The 17,226-nt window shown below is 41.8% G+C and overlaps 1 protein-coding gene across 2 annotated transcripts in view; it reads left to right on the top strand.

The window, feature by feature from the left end:
- cacna1c (calcium channel, voltage-dependent, L type, alpha 1C subunit) overlaps positions 1-17,226 on the top strand; it is a 349,919-nt gene that overhangs the window by 314,885 nt on the left and 17,808 nt on the right. The window contains exons 37-47 of one of the 2 annotated variants that reach the window (XM_061912264.1): positions 1,350-1,512; positions 1,578-1,705; positions 1,775-1,871; positions 3,710-3,812; positions 3,874-3,975; positions 4,040-4,167; positions 4,236-4,370; positions 10,792-11,135; positions 11,231-11,257; positions 12,064-12,192; positions 12,254-12,381. In XM_061912264.1, coding sequence (XP_061768248.1) covers positions 1,350-1,512; positions 1,578-1,705; positions 1,775-1,871; positions 3,710-3,812; positions 3,874-3,975; positions 4,040-4,167; positions 4,236-4,370; positions 10,792-11,135; positions 11,231-11,257; positions 12,064-12,192; positions 12,254-12,381 — 1,484 coding nt within the window. The remainder of the gene's footprint in view (positions 1-1,349; positions 1,513-1,577; positions 1,706-1,774; positions 1,872-3,709; positions 3,813-3,873; positions 3,976-4,039; positions 4,168-4,235; positions 4,371-10,791; positions 11,136-11,230; positions 11,258-12,063; positions 12,193-12,253; positions 12,382-17,226) is intronic. The other variant, XM_061912263.1, reaches the window with a different exon arrangement.

Genomic DNA, 17,226 nt, shown 5'->3' with positions numbered 1-17,226 from the left:
TATATATATATATATATATATATATATATATATATATATATATATATATATATATATATATATAAAACGCGTCATTCATGCAACGTTTTCACATGCTGTGTCTGCTAATTTTTCTGCCAGTATTTTCTCAGTTTATATTCAGTATTCTCTTTGCGAGTATGGCAACTTGCCCGTTGTCTTCCTTTCTCGTGAATAATTCTAACGTTTCTGCTGCTGACAGGCGCCTTGTGCGGTGACGTCATCCGTGCCCACAGGTATAGATAAGGGAATCGTTAACAAAACTGGTTTCCAGGGATCGAAATCCTGGGAGCCAGTTCTCAACAAGAACCGGTTTTCGATTTCCATTTTTAAGTTAGAACCGTGTTATGGTGAGGGAACACTCTGCTGCCATCTTGTGGAGTATATAAAAAATACATTAGGAGGTGCCAACAGCCACAACTGATAATGCCATGTTGCTTTGACCCGCAGCTAATTAGAACCCCTAGCGGTTATTCTCTTTTGCACATTCCAATTATGGGGGACTGTGTGGTTAATTAAATAGAGGCTTTACGGGAAGATTTATGTCTCATAAATAGTGTTTTTATTACTGTCTATACTATACTTATTTATAGTGTTTAATAAAAAATCAATACACGTTCAATAAGCTGGGTGCAATTAGCGTAACTCTTTCACTGTTTTAAAAAAAGTGTTCAACAATTTTTTTTTTTTAAATTTCTGGTGTATTCATTCCGTCTATACTATACTTATTTATAGTATTTAATAAAAAATCAATACACGTGCAATAAGCTGGGTGCAATTAGCGTAACTCTTTCACTTTTTTAAAAAAAGTGTTCAACAAATTTTTGAAAAAAAAATTCTGGTGTATTCATTCAAGGACTGAAGGAATCCTATTGTCACAGCAGCTCACATGACACATATGAGATGGCACAACATTTGGTACCCAAAGTGCCAGATTCAGCCCAATGATTAACACAAGAACTATAGTACTGTATTTACATAATAATTTCAATAGAATATGATATGAATAGAGACGGTTATAAATACGATAGGTTAATGGTAAATAGGTTATAAATAGATCATATAAAAATAAAATAGATTCTGAGCGGACCTGCAGTGAAAATTAAATGTAAAAAAAAAAATTATATCAATCTTCTTGTTTTTATCGTGGCTTGAGAATGTAAAGTAATTTTGTTCTGCACTACTTCTCTGATGTCAATGTTTGAATGAAAATATTGGGAAATCCTAATCTAGTCTAATATGAATGCAAAACTCCCCATATTTCTTTAAAAAATAGTCTTTATCTTCCAGTCATCTGTCCAAAATTGACTAGAAACCTTTATGGCCGCCAGGTGTGCAACAGGTGAGGCGTGGCAGGAGATCATGCTGGCGTGCTCGCCCAACCGGCCTTGTGAGAAGGGGTCCACCAATGAGAACAGCACAACCGTCGAGGATTGCGGCAGCCAGTTTGCCATCATTTACTTTGTCAGCTTCTACATGCTGTGTGCCTTTCTGGTCAGTCCCTCCGCATTTAAACACCACAAAATAGAAATGAGACAAACATCCGTTTCTTATTCTAGATCATCAATCTCTTCGTGGCTGTCATCATGGACAACTTTGACTACCTGACGCGTGATTGGTCCATCCTGGGGCCGCATCACCTTGACGAGTTCAAGAGGATCTGGGCCGAGTACGACCCGGAAGCCAAGTGAGTTGATGTGACAAAATTTGACAAGTTAAGAGTTTGGAGGTTAGGGCTGATTTTTGTTGTTTGCAGGGGGAGAATAAAACACCTGGATGTAGTCACCCTGCTCAGAAGAATACAACCCCCACTCGGCTTTGGAAAGCTGTGTCCTCACCGGGTTGCGTGCAAGGTTAGCAAGAGCAAACACTCTTAACATTTCAGCAAATGTTTAATGACCGTGTCAATAGGTAATGTATACTTTAAAATAGTCAATGAACAGCTTGCACAGGCTTATTATATACAGTATTTTGTATTAACTAAAAATGGTCAACACACAGACATTATTGTTCAAATAAAGTTGTTTACAAAAGGTTAACATGAGAGGCTACAAAGAGCTAGCTGCTACACAACAGCTAAGCACACAATAGCACACATGCTAGACACACCATTAATTGATTAACGTGCACCCAAGTTGAAAAACATAATCGGGTGTTACCATTTATTGGTCGATTGTACAGAATATGTACTGTACTGTGCAATCTACTAATAAAAGTGTACTGAATTGAACAATGCAGTATTTCAGTGTAAAACAGCACATTCGTCTATATAAACAAATATCAAATAACTATTGTTACATATGACTTACACAGGCTTCACGGTGGCAGAGGGGTTAGTGCGTCTGCCTCACAATACGAAGTTCCTGCAGTCCTGGGTTCAAATCCAGGCTCGGGATCTTTCTGTGTGGAGTTTGCAGGTTCTCCCCGTGAATGCGTGGGTTCCCTCCGGGTACTCCGGCTTCCTCCCACCTCCAAAGACATGCACCTGGGGATAGGTTGATTGGCAACACTAAATTGGCCCTAGTGTGTGAATGTGAGTGTGAATGTTGTCTGTCTATCTGTGTTGGCCCTGCGATGAGGTGGCGACTTGTCCAGGGTGTACCCTGCCTTCCGCCCGATTGTAGCTGAGATAGGCGCCAGCGTCCCCCGCGACCCCGAAAGGGAATAAGCGGTAGAAAATGGATGGATGGATGGATGTGTCTGCATCATTCAACTTATTGCATCCTCATCTTAACATCATGAATTATTGTGACCATTAGGTGTCACTTAAAAACACAATTATCATTCAACTTCAACTATAAGACAACATAAATCCAATCCAGACGGTTAATAAAACATAGGTTCATATTTTATTTTTCTGTTTGACTAATTTCTATTTTCTAACATTCCTCACTCCTAAATAATACAAGTATGTGTGATTCCTGCTGATATCATATCAGATCAATCGGCTCCAGAATTCAGGACACCCTGAATGATAATGAGCCCAAACACGCCTCCAAAATGACCAAGGGGCTTTGCTGATGAAGTTGAAAGTGAAAGAATTGCCAAAAAATGAAACCACTTGAGCACCTGAAGGAAGGAAGGAGGAAAGGAAGGTGAAGGAGGTCAAGGTTGTCTAACGTCAACCAGCGATGTCATCAAGTTCTAGTGGCCAACACTACGTCCATCCATCCATTTTTTACCGCTTATTCCCTTTCGGGGTCGCGGGGGGCGCTGGCGCCTATCTCAGCTACAATCGGGCGGAAGGCGGGGTACACCCTGGACAAGTCGCCACCTCATCGCAGGGCCAACACAGATAGACAGACAACATTCACACTCACATTCACACACTAGGGCCAATTTAGTGTTGCCAATCAACCTATCCCCAGGTGCATGTCTTTGTGGAGTTTGCATGTTCTCCCCGTGAATGCGTGGGTTCCCTCCGGGTACTCCGGCTTCCTCCCACTTCCAAAGACATGCCAACACTACGTATTCACACCAAAAACACAATTTGATCGCATAATGGTTATGTGTTTACAAAGTGTTAGTGAATTATCAATATAAATTGCTATGCAAGCTGCACACTGACCATTCTAAAGTATGTTCATTTTTAAAGCATTGTCCCTCGAGAAGATATTGTACATAAGTTTTTGAATTGTGCGGTACTGCTGTCCGGTAAAATACACCGAGAGATGTCTGTTGCCTGTTGTAGCGTCTAGTCTCCATGAACATGCCTCTGAACAGCGATGGAACAGTCATGTTCAACGCCACCTTGTTTGCGCTGGTCAGAACCGCCCTGAGGATCAAGACAGAAGGTAACGCAGTTAGAATTGATCAACTTGGCTGATGCTCATGACAGTGTATGTGCGCTTTCAGGTAATCTGGAGCAGGCCAACGAAGAACTGAGGGCCATCGTGAAGAAGATCTGGAAGAGAACCAGCATGAAGCTCCTGGATCAAGTCGTGCCCCCTGCTGGCGGTGTGTAATCTGCACCTTGTCTAACACACATGCAGGACCTAACAAGTCGTACTTTGTTTTTTAGACGACGAGGTCACGGTTGGAAAGTTCTACGCCACCTTCCTCATTCAGGAATATTTCCGCAAGTTCAAGAAGAGGAAAGAACAAGGACTGGTGGCCAAGGTGCCACCCAAGACTGCCCTCTCTCTGCAGGTAACACACACCAGCCAATTATGGAGGTACAGTTCTGCAACACACACCTGTGTATTCTGTGTGTGTAGGCGGGCCTGCGGACGTTGCACGACATCGGCCCAGAGATCAGGAGGGCCATCTCTGGTGACCTGACGGTGGAGGAGGAGGTAGACAAAGGTCTGAAGGAGGCCGTGTCGGCCGCTTCCGAGGACGATATCTTCAGGGTAAAGGTTGGACACACCACACACACACACACACACTGTCAGAAAGAGAGACGCTTGAAGGTCTCCATGAGGATGCACATCAATCCATGTGCTGTGTAAAAAACATCATTTCTAACTAGGGATGTCCTGATCCAATATTGATATTGGTTTGATACCAGAAAGAAACAGGTGTCATGTTGTATGGGCCTGCATCTAAAATGTATGATATAAGAACTGCGATACACGCGGTCTGTTGTGCTCTCGCTAACGTCCCTTCTTGCTAGCTTAGCAGACTGATAACATCTTGACTTCATTCGAAGTGGCCTAGTGGTTGGAGTGTTTGCCCTGAGCTCGGTAGGTTGTGAGTTCAAATCCTGGCCGAGTCATACCAAAGACTATAAAAATTGGACCCATTTCCTCCCTGCTTGGCACTCAGCAATAAGGGTTGGAATTGGGGATTAAATCCCCATAAATGATTCCCGGGCGTGGCACTGCTGCTGCCCACTGCTCCCCTCACCTCCCAGGGGGTGATCAAGGGTGATGGGTCAAATGCAGAAAATAATTTCGCCACATCTAGTATGTGTGTGACAATCATTGGTACTTTAACTTTTTAACTTAAAAGTCTTTACTTCACAACACTGCAAAAGTGAATACACACAAATAAGGTATTTCAATATAACTTACATGAAATACTAAATTACTTTTCTGTGACATTACAACATAAAAAATATTGCATTAAAACCAATACTGTAGCTCGATGCTAATTTACATTAGATATACTATATACATGCTTCTGATTAGCATTAGTTATTTTACGTGGTGATTTCAGCACCTCCTAATTTGTTAATGAAAACTACAACTAACATGCAATCAAACAGCTGTTGTGTAATAAGTACAGTACTTACAGTAAAAACACTTTGTAGGACTCAACAAACGACGAGAGTGGCACTTTGACCTTAATGGCAAAGGCTACTTCCGGACTACGGCAACACACCTAGGGCACAGTGAAATGAATGCATACTTGCAAATGATACTCATACCTGTAAGAAAACAAAATATAACAACCAAAAAGTTTGCAGTCCATTCCAGACTCTGATCAAGTATGCAGAGCTCATGTGATCACAACAACATATCACTTGATCAATACTTTTATAACAGTACACGCTACAAAATAAGTCAAAAGTATGTGTTATTTGTGCTGATTTCGGATTGATATCGGCAAATAGTCAATGCTGCAATATGGATATCGTACTGGAAGTGAAAAAATTGTATCGAAACATCCCTATTTCTTTAGCCATGGAGCTTAGTTTGGGATGCCAGTCACAGTGCCCCCTTGTGGCTGTGGCTATCATATATATATATATAATGTTTTGACAAAAATATCAATCAATCAATCAATGTTTATTTATATAGCCCCAAATCACAAATGTCTCAAAGGACTGCACATATCATTACGACTACAACATCCTCGGAAGAACCCACAAAAGGGCAAGGAAAACTCACACGCAGTGGGCAGGGAGAATTCACATCCAGTGGGACGCCAGTGACAATGCTGACTATGAGAAACCTTGGAGAGGACCTCAGATGTGGGCAACCCCCCCCCCCTCTAGGGGACCGAAAGCAATGGATGTCGAGCGGGTCCAACATCATACTGTGAAAGTTCAATCCATAGTGGCTCCAACAAAGCCGCGAGAGTTCAGTTCAAGCGGATCCAAGACAGCAGCGAGAGTCCCGTCCACAGGAAACCATCTCAAGCGGAGGCGGATCAGCAGCGTAGAGATGTCCCCAACCGATACACAGGCGAGTGGTCCATCCTGGGTCCCGACGAGCGGTCCATCCTGGGTCTCGACTCTGGACAGCCAGTACTTCATCCATGGTCATGGGACCGGTACCCCTCCACAAGGGAGGGGGGGACATAGGAGAAAGAAAAGAAGCGGCAGATCAAATAGTCTAAAGAGGAGGTCTATTTAAAGGCTAGAGTATACAGATGAGTTTTAAGGTGAGACTTAAATGCTTCTACTGAGGTGGCATCTCGAACTGTTACCGGGAGGGCATTCCAGAGTACTGGAGCCCGAACGGAAAACGCTCTATAGCCCGCAGACTTTTTTTGGGCTTTGGGAATCACTAATAAGCCGGAGTCTTTTGCACGCAGATTTCTTGCCGGGACATATGGTACAATACAATCGGCAAGATAGGCTGGAGCTAGGCCGTGTAGTATTTTATACGTAATTAGTAAAACCTTAAAGTCACATCAAACAGGAAGCCAGTGCAGGTGAGCCAGTACAGGCGTAATATGATCAAACTTTCTTGTTCTTGTCAAAAGTCTAGCAGCTAGACATGGGGAGATCCGAAAATAATACGTTACAGTAATCGAGACGAGACGTAACAAACGCATGGATAATGATCTCAGCGTCTTTAGTGGACAGAATGGAGCGAATTTTAGCGATATTACGGAGATGAAAGAAGGCCGTTTTAGTAACGCTTTTAATGTGTGCCTCAAAGGAGAGAGTTGGGTCGAAGATAATATCCAGATTTTTTACCGAGTCACCTTGTTTTATTATTTGGTTGTCAAATGTTAAAGTTGTATTATTAAATAGAGGTCGGTGTCTAGCAGGACCAATAATCAGCATTTCCGTTTTTTTGGCGTTAAGTTGCAAAAAGTTAGCGGACATCCATTGTTTAATTTCATTAAGACACGCCTCCAGCTGACTACAGTCCGGCGTGTTGGTCAGCTTTAGGGGCATGTAGAGTTGGGTGTCATCAGCATAACAGTGAAAGCTAATACCGTATTTGCGTATGACGTCACCCAGCGGCAGCATGTAGATGCTGAAGAGTACAGGGCCAAGGACCGAACCCTGGGGAACTCCACACGTTACCTTAACATAGTCCGAGGTCATACTGTTATGGGAGACGCACTGCATCCTGTCAGTAAGATAAGAGTTAAACCAAGACAGGGCTAAGTCTGACATACCAATTCGTGTTTTGATACGCTCTAATAAAATATTATGATCGACGGTATTGAAAGCAGCGCTAAGATCGAGGAGCAGCAACATAGATGACGCATCAGAATCCATCGTTAGCAATAGATCATTAGTCAATTTTGCGAGGGCTGTCTCCGTGGAGTGATTTGCCCTGAAACCGGATTGAAAGGTTTCACATAGATTGTTAAACGCTAAGTGTTCATTTAGCTGCTCTGCAACAATTTTTTCGAGGATTTTCGAAATAAAGGGAAGGTGAGACACCGGTCGGTAGTTTACCATGAGGTCAGGATCGAGGTTAGGTCTTTTAAGGAGAGGATGACTAACCGCTTTTTTGAATGCTAGGGGAACAGTGCCCGAGGAAAGTGATAAGTTTATAATATTTAGCACTGATGGACCTAATAATACAAAAAGCTCCTTGATAAGTTTCCCAGGAAGTGGGTCACGTAACAATTCTTCTAATGTTATTTCATCAAAACGAGAGAAACTATTTTGGATATTTGCAGTATCCACCGTATATACAGTCGTATCTGTGTTACTATAACCCAGTTGTAGCTGGGACGCATTGTCTTTAATCTCCTTTCTAATGAGTTCAATTTTTTTATTAAAGAACTTCATAAAGTAATCTGCCGAATGGGTGGAGCTACTGGAAGGAGTCCCTTGTTGGGTTAGCGATGCTACTGTACTAAACAAAAATTTTGGATCGTTTTTATTAATGCGGATGAGATTTGAGTAATAATTAGTTTTAGCTAAGGTAAGCATGCGTTTATAAGTTATTAAACTATCACTCCATGCTTGATGGTGCACCTCAAGTTTAGTCGTGCGCCATTTGCGTTCCAGCTTTCTACATAATAATTTCTGAGCTCTAGTTTCTTCAGTAAACCATGGCGTACGCCTTTTTGGGGCCTTTTTTAACTTCAACGGTGCTATACTATCAATGGTTTAGCGCAGGGCGTTGTTAAAGTTGTTAGTGAGGTTATCAATAGAGCCCACATACTTTGGGAACGGTGCCATTACCGAGGGCAGTAGGTCAGCAAGAGTCGTCGTTGTGGCAGCATTAATGTTGCGGCTGCTATAGCAGTTATTATTATAATTAGCTGGCCGAACATGAGTCTGAACTTCGAATTTTATAAGGTAATGATCGGACATTACTTTAGTATACGGGAGTATCATAACTTTGGAAACGGTGATACCTCTGACAAACACTAGGTCTATCGTATTACCGCTGCGGTGCGTTGGTTCATTTATTATTTGTGTAAGACCACAGCTATCAATTATAGTCTGGAGCGCCACACACGGTGGGTCCAATGGGGTATTCATATGGATATTAAAGTCCCCCATTATAATTATATTATCGGCGTGCGTCACTAGATCAGCAACAAACTCTGAGAATTCACTAATAAAGTCTGAATAGGGCCCTGGGGGGCGGTAGATAACGGCCAGGCACAGAGGCAGCGGTGTGGCAGACTTCATAGAAAGAACCTCAAACGATTTATATTTATTATTTAAGTTAGGACTAAAGTTAAAGTTTTCGTTGTATATTAGTGCGACCCCCCCTCCCCTTTTAAGGGGACGGGCAATATGCGCATTCGTATAGTTAGGAGGGGATGCCTCATTTATCGCAAAAAAGTCGTCTGGTTTAAGCCAGGTTTCGCTAAGACCGATGACGTTAAGGTTGTTGTCTCTAATGACCTCATTAACTAATAACGTTTTGGGAGACAAAGATCTGATGTTTAGAAAGCCCATATTATAGGTAGTGGGCTGTTTTAAGGAGTTGTTGATAAAATTATCCATAGTAGCAATATTAATAATGTTGCATTTATTATGCGCAGTGTACTTAAAATAATTACGACCATATCTAGGAATTGATATGACTGGAATTTTCAGATTGTCTACTTGGTGCTGCGATAAACTGAACGCATCATAATTTGCCACCTCAGTAGAACGCATGTGTAACTCTGACGTAGTCATAGTCATAGCAGAAAAAACATTATGTGAGTTGTGTATTATTCTACAAAAATTGCTATGTGTACAGGGATCATCCAGCCTGGCGCTGGCTAGTTCTAACTTAACTGACTCCATACCCAGGCTAGCAGGCTCTGTAATTGCCTGTGACCGGGCTTGCTCTAGTGCAGTTAGTCAAATGTGGCTCAATGCGAAATCTATGTTCCGAGTCAAGAGGATAGCGCCTTCCTGGTTAGGGTGAAGGCCGTGTCTCCTCAGCAAGCCAGGTTTGCCCCAGAAAGAGGGCCAATTATCAATAAACGTAAATCCCTGTTGTCTACAGAAGCTATCCAGCCACTTGTTAAGAGAGACTAATCTGCTATACCTCTCATCATTGCCTCTCCCAGGCAGGGGGCCAGAGACAATTACTCGATGCCTGGACATCTTTCTAGCGAAAAATAAGATGATACAAATATTAATTTTAGTTTTAGGATTAGTTTGAATCTTTAAAAATTTTAAGTTGCTTTGCATATTTCCATCCTGTGTGAATGTGAAGACGAATTTAATAGTTGTCATGATATTATTACACTCTATACCATAAAAGCTCCAATTAACATTTGTATTCTGTTAACGCCAAGTCTCGTATAGGTGCCGGTTGTACAGTAGGTGATGGTATTAGACAATTAATGCTATTACAACATTGGTTTGGTTGCAACTGTGTTGTGCAATATTCTTGTTTATGGAAACGGGATAGTACAAAAACACCATGTTTTCCTTTTCATTTCCCACAAACTCTAAATCATTATTCAAGTTTTAAAAAGTGAAGCTTCTAAATGTAATGGGGTCATGTAATCCTTTTCACGCTTAAGGTAAATACACACCCCGCTATAATGAGAGCATTTACAGTAAACAATGTATATTTTACTAGGAATACGTTTTACAAAAATTGCAATTTTGGTAGTGTGAATTCTGAACTGAGGTGCCAACAGTTGGCATGCTAGCCTGTCAGTATCACATCAAAAATATATCGTTAATGGGTATATACCTGCAAAATGTATCACACAAAAATGTAAAAATTTTGCATGTGTGAAATAACAAAATATTTGACTCAGACGCTGAAAATACCTGCAAAATGTGTTAAAACGCAAACATGTCAACTATAGTATGTTATGATGCTAACAGTTAACGTGTGACTCAGGTGTATAACTGCAAAACAGCTAACATATCAACTTTAGCATGCTAAAATGTAAACTTTAGCATGTTAACAGTTAACATGTGTGAAGTAACAAAATAATTGACTCTGAACTGATATGTATACCTGTTAAATGAGCTAAAAAAGCCAACATGGTAATGCTAACAGTTTACATGCGGGAAATAACAACTTATTTCACTCTTGTATACCTGCAAAATTAGCTAAAAAGCTTGCAATGCTAAAATGCTCACAGTTAGCATGCCTCACATAACAAAACATTTTATAAAATAGTGTCCAATTATAAATGTCTTTGACTTTGCATTTGCAGCGGTCAGGCGGCTTGTTCGGCAACCACGTCAACTACTACAACCAGAGTGATGGGCGGGCCTCCTTCCCACAGTCGTTCACGACCCAGCGCCCGCTGCACATCAGCCAGAAGGGCTCGCCCTGCGAAGGCGAAAGTCCGTCCCACGAGAAGCTCATGGACTCGACCACCTTCACGCCGTCCTCATACTCTCTGTCGGGCTCCAACGCCAACATCAACAACGCCAACAACACGGGTGTCGGCGGCCGCTTCCCCAGCCCGTCAGTCAGCACCGTGGACGGCCACGCAGGGCAGCCGCTCACGCCTATCCTGTTGCCGCGGTCCGCCTGGTGCTTCCCTCCAAAAAGGTGCGTCAGGCCGGCCGCCAATCATCCCGCGGTGGTTTCAGCTTGTAAAGTCACTCTTTCTTCTTTTGTCCTGTTTCACTGGCGGTGGCAAGCAGGAGCCATTTTTTTGACAACCTCATTCGGTACGTAGGTGGAGGACAAAAGTGTGTTTGCTGCGTCTCATCGCGCGACGTGATGAGAGCGTGCCATAGCGACTGTTGCTATGTACGCTGCTTCCAAGCTGCTGCTAGCGAAGCCTCAGATAGAACGTTTGGTGCACCAAACTTTTACTATCAAGGCTTTTTATTGCTTTTTGTTATTATTTTTGTCTATCTGGGTTTAAAATGACACACACATTTGACGCAGTAAAAATCTTATTATTTATAGTCTTTTTGCACAGCAGTGTCCAAACTTTAGAATAAAGCTATAATTCCTCTCTGTAGTTTTTTTGCAGTGTGGCGGTAATCTATTTTCATAATGTTCTGATGCATGCCGTTTTTTATTAAATATGCTGCGGAACAATAAAAAAACGACATTTGGACACTACTAGCTTGGATGCTAACCCTCGCTGCTTTGCTTCTATACCCTTAATTATTAGCCTGCTGGTTCAAACCCTTGGGTGCACTGTAAAAATAAATGTTTAGATTTTATGGTATAAAAATAAAATGGCTCCTCAGTTGTCAGAATTTTAACGTAAAACAGTGGTTTTACACAAAATTAAAAGCTATTACTTTTATTTTTATGATGAAATTCTTTCAAATGAGCTGCCATTTTTTTTTTTTTTACTGTAAAACTAACGGATTTTGTTTTTACATTGCATTTCTGCTAATGGAAAAACGGTGCCACTTTTATTCATACAGCAAAAGTTTGATGATTGAGCTGCCGTTTTGTTTTGTTTTGTCGTAAAATATACAGACTTTTTTTTTCAGTGTGTCTCTGTTCCCCGCAGCTCCGACTCCAGCGACAGCCGCCTGCCAATCATCCGGAGAGGAGAGGGCTCGACAGAGGAGACGTACGACGAGAGCTACGCCGACGAGAGGGACTTCCACGAGGACGAACACTCGCTCTCCTCCGACATGTACGACTCACACGTCATCTCCTTCGTGAAACATGTTCATTACCGACCACTTTGCTGGCAGCAGGCTGGTGTATCGTGACGACACCTGCAAGCAGCTGACTCCCATGGAGGAAGGCGAGGACATGGAGGAGAGGAGAGGAGGAGGATGGCAATCACCCAGGAGAGTTTTCCTCTGTCCCACGTCTTTGGGTAAACAACTTCATACATAGTCATTATGGCAGAGGTCTCCAAACTTGCTGAGTTTTGTTGGCCCGTAGCGTGTTGTAGGAAAAAAACAGCAGTAAAAATGTAAGAAAAATAAGCAAAAATTCGGAATGTAATGCTAAATGGAGTAGATTTTTAGACCAAAAATTAATAATAATATGCTTAGTCACCGCACATGAACACAAAGTTTGGTCTTTAAATATACATACTATCAGTCTTTAGCATTTTTTTAATATAAACAATATTCAAAAGGGCCCATGTATATTTTGACATTTTAGTTTGCAGCCTTTAGTGGAATATGTTTGGATACACCTGATCTAAAATATGAAAAGCTCTCAAGATAAAAATAAAATAAAATACAAATATAAACAGAGTTACGTTGGTTAGTTATTTACTTAAAAGTTAAAGTAGCACTGATAGTCGCACACACACTAGGTGTGTTGAAATTACCCTGTGCATTTCACCCATCCCCTTGTTCCACCCCCTGGGAGGTGAGGAGAGCAGTGAGCAGCAGCGGTGGCCACAGTCGGGAATCATTTTGATGATTTAACCCCCAATTCATTACCTCCCTGCTTGGCACTCAGCATCAAGGGTTGGAATTGGGGGTTAAATCACCATAAAATGATTCCCGGGCGCTCCCAGGGGGTGATCAAGGGGATGGGTCAAATGCAGAGGACAAATTTCACCATACCTCGTGTGTGTGTGACAATCATTGGTACTTTAACTTTTTCCAACCCTTGATGCTGAGTGCCAAGCAGGGAGGTAATGAGTCCCATTTTTTATAGTCTTTGGTATGACTCACCGGTCATACCAATGACTGGTAGTCAGTTAGTTAAAGATAGAAATAATACTCATGTATGAATAATTAATTTGAAAAATTACAGCAACAATGATAAATGCTGTTAAATGTTTAACGTAAAATTGATATGTTTGAACAAGCAGACGTTTTGACACACTTGATTAAGCAGTCACACAATCGTAATATTATAAATATTATTTTCTTACAGGGGGAAAAAATTGTAAAATGTCAGAAAAAAAAACTAAAAAAATCACAATATAATGAGAAAAAGCTGACATGTTTTAACTAATAATTATTAATGATTTACTTAGTCACCTATAACAGTGGTCCCCAACCGTTTTGTATCCGCAGACCGGTCAACGCTTAATAATTTGTCACGCGGCCCGGGGGGGAATCCTTTTTTTTTTTTTTTTTTTTTCTTTGTCATGAGAAAGGGACGTTTTTGTCATGAAAAAGGGAGGTTTTTGTGGTTGGTGCACTAATTGTAAGCGTATATTGTGTTTTTTATGTTGATTTAATAAAAATAAAAATAATAATAATAATCTTATCTATTTATTTTATTTTATTTTAAATAAAAATGAATAAAAAATTATTCTGCGGCCTGGTACCAATCGGGCCACGGCCCGGTGGTTGGGGACCACTGGCCTATAACACAGAGCTGATACAACGTCCATCCATCCATTTCCTACCGCTAATTCCCTTCGAGGTCGCGGGGGGTGCTGGAGCCTATCTCAGCTACAATCGGGCGGAAGGCGGCGTACACTCTGGACAAGTCGCTACCTCATCAAAGGGCCAACACAGATAGACAGACAACATTCACACTCACATTCACACACTAGGGCCAATTTAGTGTTGCCAATCAACCTATCCCCAGGTGCATGTCTTTGGAAGTGGGAGGAAGCCGGAGTACCCGGAGGGAACCCACGCAGTCACGGGGAGGACATGCAAATTCCACACATGTATGTATGTACAAACCGAGGACTACTCAGGACCTTCGTATTGTGAGGCAGATGCACTAACCCCTCTGTCAACGTGCTGTCCTCTGATACAACGTGTTCTATTTAAATGTGTATAATATCTGTTTTCCTCCCACTTCCAAAGACATGCACCTGGGGATAGGTTGATTGGCAACACTAAATTGGCCCTAGTGTGTGAATGTGAGTGTGAATGTTGTCTGTCTATCTGTGTTGGCCCTGTAAAGAGTTGGCCAGGGTTTACCCCTACTTCCGCCTGAGTGCAGCTGGGATAGACTCCTGCCTCTCCACGACGCCGAAAGGGACAAGTGGTAGAAAATGGATGGATGGATGGATGGAAATGGAAATGTTGATGTTTCTCTGACTCACAGAATTAAATACATATAGCTAGGGTGTAAAAGCCCCTGATGTTGTTTGGCACTAAATGAACCACAACAATAATGCCTTATAAAGAATTAAAAATAATGTTTGAAAAAAAACATAAAGCCTTTTCCAACTGTTTATTGACATATACTATACATGTTTAAATCACTTTTACTGCAAATTAATACCGGCTCCAAATACCGGGTATCGGCCTCCTTGACTACTAATAGTCGATATCCGCCCTGAAAAAAACTTTTTCTTTTACCAAGAACCACCTCAGAAATAACTTGGCTCTCCAAGTACCACCATAATGACCAACATTAAAATAAAGTAGCGAATTATGCCTAAATATTCATTAAAGACAAGGCAGAGATTTTATTTAGCAAGTACATTTAATATGTCATACTCAGAATGGATTGATTGATTGATTGATTGGAAATTTTATTAGTAGATTGCACAGTATAGTACATCCATCCATCCATCCATCATCTTCCGCTTATCCGAGGTCGGGTCGCGGGGGTAACAGCCTAAGCAGGGAAACCCAGACTTCCCTCTCCCCAGCCACTTCGTCTAGCTCTTCCCGGGGGATCCCGAGGCGTTCCCAGGCCATAGTCTTCCCAACGTGTCCTGGGTCTTCCCCGTGGCCTCCTACCGGTTGGACGTGCCCTAAACACCTCCCTAGGGAGGCGTTCGGGCGGCATCCAGACCAGATGCCCGGACCACCTCATCTGGCTCCTCTCGATGTGAAGGAGCAGCGGCTTTACTTTGAGTTCCTCCCGGATGGCAGAGCTTCTCACCCTATCTCTAAGGGAGAGCCCCGCCACACGGCGGAGGAAACTCATTTCGGCCGCTTGTACCTGTGATCTTATCCTTTCGGTCATGACCCAAAGCTCATGACCATAGGTGAGGATGGGAACGTAGATCGACCGGTAAATTGAGAGCTTTGCCTTCCGGCTCAGCTCCTTCTTTACCACAACGGATCGGTACAACGTCCACATTACAGTATAGTACATATTCCGTACAATTGACCACTAAATGGTAACACCCGAATAAGTTTTTCAACTCGTTTAAGTCGGGGTCCATGTTAATCAATTCATGGTAACAGAAATAGAACAGTAACACTGTGTTTGAATATAGGGAAAATAAAACACTGTACTTTAATCAAGTGATTATTTGGCTACCATCATATGGAGCCACAGTTTGAGATTCAGTGATATATATAGATAGATAGTACTTTATTGATTCTTTCTGGAGAGTTACCTCAGGAAAATTAAAACTTTATATTCCGTTCAGAGAGTTCAAGCCCTTCCTAAAACATTGACTTTCGTCAAAGCTGGAACCAATTATTCATTTTGACATTGGTTCTAATGTGGAAATGTGATTCATTGTACAAACTTTTCTATTTACAAACCCTTTTCGAAAAACAATTAGGTTGTTAAAAGAAATTTATAGCACTTTAATACACAGGCAGGTTCTTGCACACACTAAGTGCTTTACAGTGGTATATAAGGGGCAAGGGATACAAAACATATACACACACACACACACACACACACAAACACCATAGAACAGCTCAAGATATGGCACAGAGGATAAGGGAAAATGCCGCCTTTGAGCCGTTCACATTGGAAAAAACCCACAAAGAACAACATAAGAAATATTAAAACTAAATAATCCAAAATAATATATATACAAAATATTTCTAAAACATATATAAACATTGAATACAAATAAATACAAACATAAGAGTAATAATAAGCCCTGCGATGAGGTGGCGACTTGTCCAGGGTGTACGCTGCCTTCCGCCTGAATGCAGCTGAGATAGGCTCCAGCGACCCGTAACGGGACAAGCGGTAGAAAATGGATGGATGTAGTAGTAATAATAGCAATATAAATATCCCTTTTCTTCCATTTTCTACCGCTTATTCCCTTTTTTGGGGTCGCGGGGGGCGCTAGCGCCTATCTCAGCTACAATCGGGCGGAAGGCGGGGTACACCCTGGACAAGTCGCCACCTCATCGCAGGGCCAACACAAATAGACAGACAACATTCACACTCACATTCACACACTAGGGACAATTTAGTGTTGCTAATCAACCTATCCCCAGGTGCATGTTTTTGGAAGTGGGAGGAAGCCGGAGTACCCGGAGGGAACCCACGCATTCACGGGGAGAACATGAGAACTCCACACAGAAAGATCCCGAGCCTGGATTTGAACCCAGGACTGCAGGAACTTTGTATTGTGAGGCAGACGCACTAACCCCTCTGCCACCGTGAAGCCCGCAATATAAATATATTTTATGTATTTACTAATTCTATGCTAAAACGCCTTGCTGTTATTCAAATTAGTCATCTTATTAACTTTGTACAAAAATTAAATGAGATATGCGAATACACAATTGAAACAGTTCAATGAGTTTATTATCAGATTTAGTTTGAAAAAAAAACCTGACACTTCAGTTTATTTGTATGTATGTATGTATTTTTTTAATTTGAAGGACAATGTGCAGTTTCAATAAGAAAATGGCTGCATCCGAATTAGCACCGTGCTAATTTCCATCTGTAGTCCTTTTATGACGCGTCTAACATCCATCCATCCATTTTCTACCGCTTAATCCCTTTTTGGGGTCGCGGGGGGCGCTGGCGCCTATCTCAGCTACAATCCACAATTAAAATTACACAGGAATGAAAATAC

This window comes from Nerophis ophidion, linkage group LG10, assembly GCF_033978795.1.
Source record: "Nerophis ophidion isolate RoL-2023_Sa linkage group LG10, RoL_Noph_v1.0, whole genome shotgun sequence".
In the NCBI taxonomy this organism is placed as follows: Eukaryota; Metazoa; Chordata; class Actinopteri; order Syngnathiformes; family Syngnathidae; genus Nerophis; species Nerophis ophidion.
Note: the sequence above shows the minus strand (reverse complement) of the source record. Positions and strands in the feature narration are given on the sequence as shown.